The sequence below is a fragment of the Scyliorhinus torazame genome, chromosome 23 (assembly GCF_047496885.1).
Source record: "Scyliorhinus torazame isolate Kashiwa2021f chromosome 23, sScyTor2.1, whole genome shotgun sequence".
NCBI lineage: Eukaryota > Metazoa > Chordata > Chondrichthyes > Carcharhiniformes > Scyliorhinidae > Scyliorhinus > Scyliorhinus torazame.
In genome coordinates, this window is record NC_092729.1 from 54,347,023 (window position 1) to 54,357,272 (window position 10,250).

Below are 10,250 nucleotides of genomic sequence, written 5' to 3' on the forward strand. Positions count from 1 at the left end.
AGTATTTTCAGCCATGACCTCCTTTTGACAAAGCCGTGCTGACTCAGTCCTATTTTATCATGCACTTCCAAGTACTCCGCTAACTCATCTTAAATAATGGACTATTAAATCATACCAATTACCGAAGTCAGGTTAACCGGCCTATAGATTCCCGTCTTTGCCTCCATCCCTTCTTAAATAGTGGTATCACATTAGCCATTTTACAGTCCTCTGGGACCGTTCCTGACTCCAGTGATGCCTGAAAGATCACCAGCAATGCCTGCACAATATCCTCAGCTATCTCTTTTAGGACCCTAGGGAGTAATCTAACCGGTCCAGGGAACTTATCCACTTTCAGACCTTTCAGTTTCCCCAGAACATTATCTTTAGCAATGGCCACTGCACTCACCCCTTCACCCTGATTCCCCTGAAGCTCTGACATCCCACTGGCGCCTACCACCGTGATGACTGCTGCAAAGTGTCAGGTGGATGTGCCTTTAAGAAATGGGTGTTTATCAAATAGCTGCAGCGATGTCAGTGTGTGGTGGAGCTGGGCTGTCTTTCTGTCTCTCACTTTTATTTTGAGCTATAAAGCTGCATTTTGGCTCTGTTTAGTTTGGCTTTGAGTTGTAGGGCTGTATTCAAAGCAAGCAGATGTGTAATTATGTCTCTCTCTACAAGTTAAAACATGTCTTCAGCTCACTTGATGATTTGTAACTTGGTTCTTAGAATAAACATTGTTTTGTTTCAAAAAATACTTATGGTCTCTGTTGCATAGCACCTGGAAAGTGGACCCGTCTGCTCCCCATAACCAAAATCTATTACAAGTCGTGGCTCAGGTGAACTCCATGACAGACTTTGAAGTTTTCTAAACCCTGGGCCATAATAAATTGTGGGCTCGTCCGGGATGAAGATCTATCTTTCGTGATTGGGTTGACTTAGTAAACTTAAAGACAGTGAGGGGTGACCATATTTGAGTTTGCTTTTCAGGTGTGGTATTCCAGTTTAAGAAGGCAGTGTGTGTTAGACAATGGCTCATTCAGAGGCTCGGGTGTTTTGGGGGTTGGAGAAGGTCACACGCAGTACCTGACGAACAGAGACTAAAAAAAGGCTTTTAGATTGGCAAAGACATTGCAGTTAATGTTGCCTGACAGCGTACGAAAAGGTGAGGTACATACGGCGGTAGCTGAACATTTAAACTAGCCTGAGATACAGTCGGACGTATTAGAACTGGCAAAATTTCAGTTACAGTTTAAACAACTGGAACATGAGAAAGAATGAAAGCAGCTTGAAAACGCAATGATGGGAAAAGAAAAATAGAGAGAAAGAGATAGAGAGGAAAAATGAAATGACAGAGAAAGAGATAGAGAGGAAAAAGCAAATGTGAGAGAAAGAGAGAGAGAGGAAAGGGAAAAAGAGAGAGAGTTTGAACTTCGGAAAATGGCCATGAAACACCAGTCAGTGAAAATTGGCAGATGTAAAGGGACACGTACAGTTTCAGGATCGTACTGAGGATAATAAGCTTGAGCGTCATAGTCGAAGGTTGGTGTGGATCTATTTAAATATGTCCACGCATTGCCAAGGTTTGATGAGAAGAAGATAAAAGCCTTTTTCATTTCATTTGAGAAGGCAGCTAAACAACTGAAATGGCCACAGGACGTGTGGGTATTACTGATTCAAACGAAGTTGGTAGGTAGAGCTAGTGAAGTGTTTGTATCATACCGGAGGAGGTATCTGGAACGTATGAGGAGGTGACAAAACCCATCTTATGTGCATATGAACTAGTGCCTGAAGCCAGACAAAGGTTTAGAAATTTAAGGAGGTAACCTGGTCAAACATATGTGCAGTTTGAAATGATCAAACAGAGTACTTTTGATAGGTGGATAGGGGCTTTGAAAACAGATCAAACGTATGACGCTCTCAGAGAAATAATACATTTAGAGAAGTTAAATCTTCAATTCCGGATGTAGTGCGAACTCACGTGGAAGAACAGAAGGTTAAAATTGTAATTTTAGCAGCAGAAATGTAAGATGATTATGAATTAGTTCATCAATCAATGTTTGGTTTCCGACATCAGTTTCAGCCTGTGAGGGATAGAAACTGGGGAAAAGAGAAATACTCAAGCGGTAAAGGTAAAGGTAATCTGACGGGAGATAATAAGGAGAGTGTACCTCAGATTAAGAAATAAATCCAGGAGGTTGGAAGAGTCAGGAAACGTTTCAAATGTTTTCACTGTAATAAGCTAGGCCATATAAAGTCACATTGTTGGTTGTTGAAGAAAAGCACTGGGGAGACTGGTGTGGTAAAACAGGATAAGAGAATGAGGTGTGTTAACGTGGGAAAGAACAGCCCCAGTGAAGCGAAGGATGTGCCTGATCAAGAGGTAGTTGATAAGAAGGTGCCAGATCTCTTTAAATAATTTACTTGTGTGATTAAAATTTACTCATGTGTATCAGTAGAAGCAGGTAAAGAAGCCACATTTTTAAGAGATACGGGAGCTAGTCAAACTTTGATGGTAAGAGATGTGGAATTATGTAGTTTGCGAGGAATATTGCAAGAAAAGGTGGTAATATGTGGAATTCAGGGTGAGAGAAGTAGTGTTCCATTATATAAGGTAAGGTTGGAAAGCACAGCGATGAGTGGTGAAGTGGTAGTAGGAGTAATAGCCAAACTATCGTGTCCAGGAATAGAGTTAATCTTAGGTAATGATAAAGCTGGATCGCAGGTGGGAGTGATGTCTACTGTGGTTGATAAACCAGTGGAAAATCAGACAACTGACGTGTTGAAGGACGAATACCCTGTGATGTTTCCGGATTGTGTAGTAACAAGGTCGCAAAGTCATAGGATAAGACAAGAGGAGAAATCAAAGAGTAAAGATGAAGTTGAAGTGCAATTATCAGAAACGAATTTTGATCAGATGGTTGGATAAGAACAGGTGGAGGATGAGGCGGATATTTTTAGTTCAGGAAAATTGGCGGAGTTACAACAGAAAGATAAAGAAATAAAACGGATGTATCAGAAAGCATACGCGGAAGAGGAATCTGAGTGTATATCAGAATGTTATTCCCGTATAAATGATGTCTTGATGAGAAAATTGAGACTTTTGCATATGCAGGCGGATGAAAAGTGGGCAGGAGTTCAGCAAGTGGTATTGCCGGAAGTGTATAGAAAGAAGGTGTTGCGAGTTGCACATGAGGTCCCAGTGGAAGGGCATTTGGGAGTAAGGAAAACTCAAGCTAAAATTCAAAAATATTTTTATTGGCCTGGACTACATAAAAATGGAGCTACATTTTGACGGTCATGTCACACATGTCAAGTGATAGGGAAACCTCAAGCAGTGATAAAACCAGCGCCTTTAATACCCATTCCAGCATTTGAGGAACCTTTTACAAGGGTCTTAATTGATTGCGTAGGACGGCTTCCTAAAACGAAAAGTGGGAATCAATATATTTTGACTATAATGGATGTGCCTCCTAGGTTTCCATAGGCCATTGCAGTACGCAATATTACAGCTAGAACGAATGTGAAGGAGTTACTTAAATTATTTACCGTAGATGGACAACCCACAGAATTACAATCGGATCAAGGATCACGTTTTACCCCAAGGGTATTCAAAGAAGTTATGGATAGCTTATGAATAAAACAATTTAAGTCAACTGCGTACCATCTAGAATCGCCGGGAGCGTTAGGAAGGTGGCATCAGACGTTAAAGACGGCTTATTGTCAAGATTATACAGAGGATTGGATTAAAGGAATTCCATTCATACTGTTCGCAATTAGGGATGCACCTAATGAGTCAACCAAATTCAGTCCTTTTGAACTAATGCTTGGTCGTGAGGTAAGAAAACCACTTAAATTGAATAAGGAAAAATTGGTGAGTAAGCAGTCGGAACTTATATTATTGGACTGCGTGTCAAATTGTCCTGAACGATTAAATAGAACAGGGGAATTGGCTCGACAATCTTTAAAGGTTGCACAACATGTGATGAAACGGGTAGCGGACAAGAAAGCAAAAGTTCGCAGTTTTCCCAGTGGAGACAACGATTTAGTATTATTGCCAGTGGTAGGTGAACCTTTAAAAGCTAGGTTTTGTGGACCTTATCAGATTGAAAGGAAATTAAGTGAGGTAAATTATGTGGTAGGAACGCCAGATAGAAGGAATACTCACCGAGTGTGTCATGTGAATATGCTTAAAAGGTACTTTGAAAGGGAAGGAGAGCAAAAGGAGGAGGTTTTAAAGTGAAGAACTGAATCTAGATACTTTGGCTTTGACATTCCTCCAATTAAATTGTAAAACGAGGATGCTCTTAAAAATTCGGATAAATTGTTGAGCTAAGTTCCAGAGGAAAAACTAACTGACCTGAAAGAGTTATTGATATCACATGGGCAGGTTTGTGGAGATAGGTTAGCAAGTACTAAAATGGCTATACATGATGTAGATGTGGGAAATGCTTTTCCAATTAAACAACATCCGTGTCCACTTAATCGTTTAAAATACGCACTGCATAACAGAGAGATTGAAAGTATGCTTTAAAATGGCACAACTGAAGTGGGCTGCAGCCAATGTACCTCACCCATAGTGATAGTACCGAAACCGGACGGTACCCAACGGTTGTGTGTGGACTATAGAAAGGTGAATGCAGTTGCAAGAACGGACTCTTATCCTATCCCACGCTCAGAGGAATGCGAAAGTGGGACAATCAGCTTTTATTTCCAAACACTTAAAGGTTACTGGCAGGTATCTTTATCCGAAAGGGCGAAGGAGATTTCAGGTTTTGTGACTCCAGATGGTATATACCAATTCAAGGTTATGCCATTTGGCATGAAAAACGCCCCAGCCACATTTCAACGATTACCTCACAAAGTTGTTTCAGGATTACCCAATTGTGCGGTGTACATCGACGATCTGGTAATTTTCAGCCAGACATGCAAAGACCATTTTGAAGCGTCTGTTGGGGTTATTCGATCGAATTCAGGAGCCGTGTTTGGTTGTAAACATAGCTAAAAGTGAACTTGGAAAACCCAAGTCACTTTCCTTGGCCACACAATCGGAGAGGGTCGAATGGTGCCACGGGCTGTGAAAACAAACGTTATTGGGGAGTTTCCAGTATCCTCAGCACGAAGGGAAATGATGCGATTTCTTGGCATGAGTGGAATTTACCGGTAAATTATGCCGAATTTTAGCAGTGTGGTCGCTCCACTGACGGATTTGCCAAAGAAACGTAGCAAATCAGTGGAGTGTGAACTGGCATTTGACGGCTTGAAGTCTGTGTTAGCCACTGCTCCTGTGTTAGCCATCCCAAATTATACCAAACGATTCAAAGTCGCTGATGATGTGAGCGATGTGGAATAATATGTGTGGCAGGACGAGAACACGTGATAGCCGATGCTTTGTCACGAATGTGATGAAGAGAAGCAGATTCGGTGGATGAAGAAGAAGTAAAATGGACTATGTTGTTATACCTGTTTGCGTCTTTTGTTTTGTGAAACGTAAATATATTTTACTGTCAGTATATCTTAAACGGAAAATGAAAAGGTGAAAAATGAAACCGTCCTAAAGTTGATGGTTTATTTTTTTAATCTTGGTGTGATGTGTCAGGTGGATGACCCTTTAGGAAATGGGTGTTTAGCAAATAGCTGCAGTGATGTCAGTGTGTAGCTGGAGCTGTGCTGTCTTTCAGTCTTTTACTTCGTTTTGAGCTGAAAATATGCTTTGTGGCTCTGTTTTTGGTTTCGTTGTCAGACGTGCACATAAGAACATAAGAACTAGGAGCAGGAGTAGGCCATATAGCCCCTCGAGCCTGCTGCACCATTCAATGAGGCCATGGCTGATCTTTTGTGGACTCAGCTCCACTTTCCGGCCCGAACACCATAACCCTTAATCCCTTTATTCTTCAAAAAACTATCTATCTTTATCTTAAAAACATTTAATGAAGGAGCCTCTACTGATTCACTGGGCAAGGAATTCCATAGAGCTATCTTCAGAGCAAACAAATGTGTAATGACCTCTCTCGACCAGCTAAAGTGTCTTCAGCTCAGTTGATAATTTCAAAGTAATACCTGCTTATGGAGAGAATTCAAACCTGTTGTCGTTGTTAAAAGGGTTAACTTATGGATGTTGCTCGGAAAGGCATTAAGGGCTATCTATAGAGTATTGTATCTCTGGGGTTACGTGTGTTTGTAGTTGATAAGATGTTTACAGTGTATTTTTTAAAATGTTAACTGGGTTAATAGAATAAACATTGTTTTGTTTTTTAAAAAACACTTATGGTCTCTGTTGCATAATTCCTGGAGAGTGGACCCTTTTGCTCCCCATAAGCAAAACTATTAAACGTCGTGGATCAGCTGAACTCCATGATATACTTTGGAGTTGTCTAAACCCTGGCCCATAATAAATGTAAGTATTCAGTTCTTCTGTCATTTCTCTATTTCCTATTATTACTTCTCCAGCCACATTTTCCAATGGCCCAATATCTATTTTTGCCTCTCTTACCTTTTTTTATGTATTTTATATTGCTAGTTAACTTGTCCTCATATTTCATGTTCTCCCCCGTTTCTGTTTTTTTTAGTAGTTCTCTGCTTGCTTTTAAAGGCTTCCCAGCCCCTGGGTTCCCACTAATCCTCGCCACTTTGCAACCTTTTTTCTTTTGTTTTTATCTGGTCCTTGACTTCCCTCGTCAGCCATGGATTCCTTGTCCTCCCCTGAGCATGTTTCCTCCTCAATGGGATGAATTTCTGTTGTGCCTCCGGAATAATCCCCCAAAACTCCTGCCATTGCTGATCCATTGTCTTCCCTGCTAGGCTTCTTTTCCAATGAGCACTGGCCAGCCCCTTCCTCGTGTCCTTGTCGTCTCCCGTATTTAATGTTAATACCGTTACATCTGATTCCAACTTCTTCCTATCAAACTGCAGGGTAAATTCTGACATATTGTGGTCACTGCTCCCTAAGGGTTCCTTCACCTTAAGTTCCTAATCAAGTTACCTCATTACACATCACCAAATCCAGAATTGCCTGTCTCCGAGCAGGCTCTGTCACAACCTGCTCTTAAAAAAAATCTGTTCGGCATTCCATAAATTCCTTTTCTTGGGATCCACAACGGAATTGATTTTCCCAGTGCATCAGCATATTGAAGTCGCCCATGATTATTGCAATTGTCATGCGAGAGTGCCTTTAAGAACTGGATGTTTAAGCAATGTGCCCTTAAGAAAACAGTGATGTCATAGAGTGGGTGGAGCTCAGTTCAGTTCAGCCATTTGGCAGTTTGGTTTTGCAGTTTGAAAAGTGACTGGCTGGTTTTGCTGAGAGCAGTTTAAAAGTGCCTGACTGTTTTGCTGTGAGCTGATTAAAAGGAGAAAGCCAGTGTGAGACTGGAGCTTGAGCAGTTCTGGTTTGCTGTGAGTTGCTGAGAGGGAGAAAGCCAGTTGGAAAAAAGCAGGTTGTGTGTGTCTGTGTGTTTCCAGAGAGTTTGCAGGAAGAAAGCAAGGTGCTGGAGCTGAAGTCAACCGAGCTACTATATCTCTGCCATGCTACAGAAATAATATATATCCTTTAACCTGATGTCATACTGTTTAAAGGTGTTAAGTCTCTTGAAAGTTGAAGGAACATTTTAAGGAGTTAATGACTGTTGCAATATTTTCTGAGTTATCTTTGAAGTAAGGGGTGTTAAGAGATCCAATGTTTTTTTCAGATGTTAAGTTCAGTTCATGGAATAAACATTGTTTTGTGTTTAAAAACCCACATGTCCATAATTGTAATCCCACACCTAAGGAAAAAGCCGTGTGCTAGGAAAAGCAACACATCCATTAAAGGAAGAGGTTGGTTGAACTCCATGATACATTTTGGGTTCTGAAAACGCCTCGCCCGTAACACAATATTGCCTTTTTGACTTGCCTTTTCTGTCTCCTGATTTATTATCTGCCACACATCCTGGCCAGTGCCAGGGGGCCTGTACATAACTCCCATCAGGTACTTTTACCTTTGCGATTCCTCAGCCTACCTGGAGATTCTATGCCTTCTGATCCCATACCGCTCCTTGCTATCGATTTATCTTCATTCTTACCAACAATGCAACCCCGCCCCATTGACCACCTGCCTGCCCTTTTCATAGGACACATCCTTGTATATGGAGATTCCAGTCCTGATTCCCCCTGCAGCCCCATCTCTGTGATGCCCACATCATCGTACCGGCCAATTTCAATGCGTACACTGTGTGCATTAACATACAGCATCCTGAGTCCTGCATTGACTCCGCCCTTCCCAAACTTGTCACCTTCTTTGCTCTGCCTGCGGGTAATGTCGTTCTCTTATTTTGTTCTATGTTCCCCTTCAGTTATTACACTTTCTACGCTAACGCTGAGGGGTTTCCAACCCCTGACATCCTACGGTAAATCCTCCCTAGTGATTCTAGCAAACCTACCAGCCAAGATATTAGTGCCCCTGCAGGTGAGATGCGGCCCCTCCTCCTTGGACAGGTTTCCTTGGATCAGAGAACATTAAGCGGCGAATATTCTGAACAATTTTGACAGGGTCAAGAGGATATTCCTTTTCCACTAATTAGTATGTCAGTGACTAGCGGTCACAATTACAAGACGGCAATCAAGAGAGCTATGAGTGATATGTTTTTGGGGTTTTGAATGCGCTGCCGACTGTTGGAGGTGGATTGCATAGGACTTTGCCTAAGAGAGCTGGATATATATTTGCAATTGATGAACATAAACATAGAGCTTGCAGTGCAGAAGGAGGCCATTCGGCCCATCGCGTCTGCACAGCAGGATACTGATCGGTTGGAGACTTCGGCAGAGAGATGCCAGATGGAGTCTGATGTGGACAAATGTGAGGTAATGCATTTTGAAACGTCTAATACGAGTGCGAAATAAGCAATAAATATCAGAACTTCCGAGGTAGTGAAAGGCAGAGGGACCTGAGTGTACAGGTCGACAGGTAACTAGAAGTGAAAACGCAGGTAGAGAAACTCGGAAAGAAGGAATGTGTCAGGTTCTCCTTCATCCACGGCATTGAGCCTGAAGGATATGGAGGCTTTGGAGGGGGTACAGTGAGTTTACGATTATGTTGCTTGATATTGAGGAGATTACCGGGGCAGCATGGTAGCATTGTGGATAGCACAATTGCTTCACAGCTCCAGGGTCCCGGGTATGATTCCGGCTTGGGTCACTGTCTGTGCGGAGTCTGCACGTCCCCCCGTGTCTGCGTGGGTTTCCTCTGGGTGCACCGGTTTCCTCCCACAGTCCAAAGATGTGCAGGTTCGGTGGATTGGCCATGATAAATTGCCCTTAGTGTCCAAAATTGCCCTTAGTGTTGGTGAGGTTACTGGGTTATGGGGATAGGGTGGAGGTGTTGACCTTTGGTAGGGTGCTCTTTCCAAGAGCCGGTGCAGACACGAATGGCCTCCTTCTGCCCTGTAAATTCTATGATATGACAACATGCCGATCTCCGAGACAAAGCTACAATTATCGGTCCGCAGATCTCAACTGGAGATAACCCAAATGAAGTCGAACTGCTGGTCATACGAACAAGGAGAATGAATGACGCGGTGGGTGCAGGTTGTAGGGTGATATTTGACAGTATATGCAGTAGATACCACTCCAGGGGGAAGGGGGTACGGAATTGGGCATTCGTTGATCTCGGAAATCAATGGCACAGTCCGGTACTTTATGCCTGTAATAAACCCCCTCCGCCACAGGACACTCATTTAGAAATACTGTCGCTTCTACCGTGCCACCTCGGTGACGGGCAGCCACCCCAAATGAAAGTTAAATTGTTATTGCCGTGAACCGGAGCGGAAATAATCAATAATCAAAGCCCACAGAATAAACAGAAGTTTCATTTCTATGTTATTTACCTGAAATGGTCACCTCCACAGTCTCGCTCATTGAGGATATTAGCTGCCTTCCACCGACGGAAATTCTATATTGACAGGCATATCGCCCTTCACTTCTTCTACCAGTGGCCCGGATTGGTCGAATTTTGACGTTTCTGTCAATTCGACGGGTGGACAAACGTTGTTTATCTTTGTAAAATTTGAAGTATTTTTCTCGATTATCTCCAGTAACTGTGCAGGTAATAGTGAGAGTCTCTCCTCTTACATATACTCCGGTCCATTGATCAAGGACTGCCCTTGGCTTTGCCAGCGGATCTATGGTAAAGAGAAAGTGGATAGATTAGTTCTAAATGTATCAGAAGAATACATATTAGGGCCATTGTTAGAACAAAAATCTCCATTGATCTGTCTCAAAGCACCCTGAGTCTCTGA

At 42.4% G+C, this 10,250-nt stretch overlaps 1 protein-coding gene across 1 annotated transcript in view; it reads right to left on the minus strand.

Moving 5' to 3' along the window:
• Positions 1 to 9,947, minus strand: part of LOC140399755 (uncharacterized) — a 31,503-nt gene extending 21,556 nt beyond the window's left edge. Inside the window, exon 1 of the mRNA XM_072489256.1 lies at positions 9,840 to 9,947. Within this exon, the coding sequence (XP_072345357.1) occupies positions 9,840 to 9,870 (31 nt within the window). The 5' untranslated portion in view covers positions 9,871 to 9,947. The remainder of the gene's footprint in view (positions 1 to 9,839) is intronic.
• Positions 9,948 to 10,250: the final 303 nt, after the last annotated feature.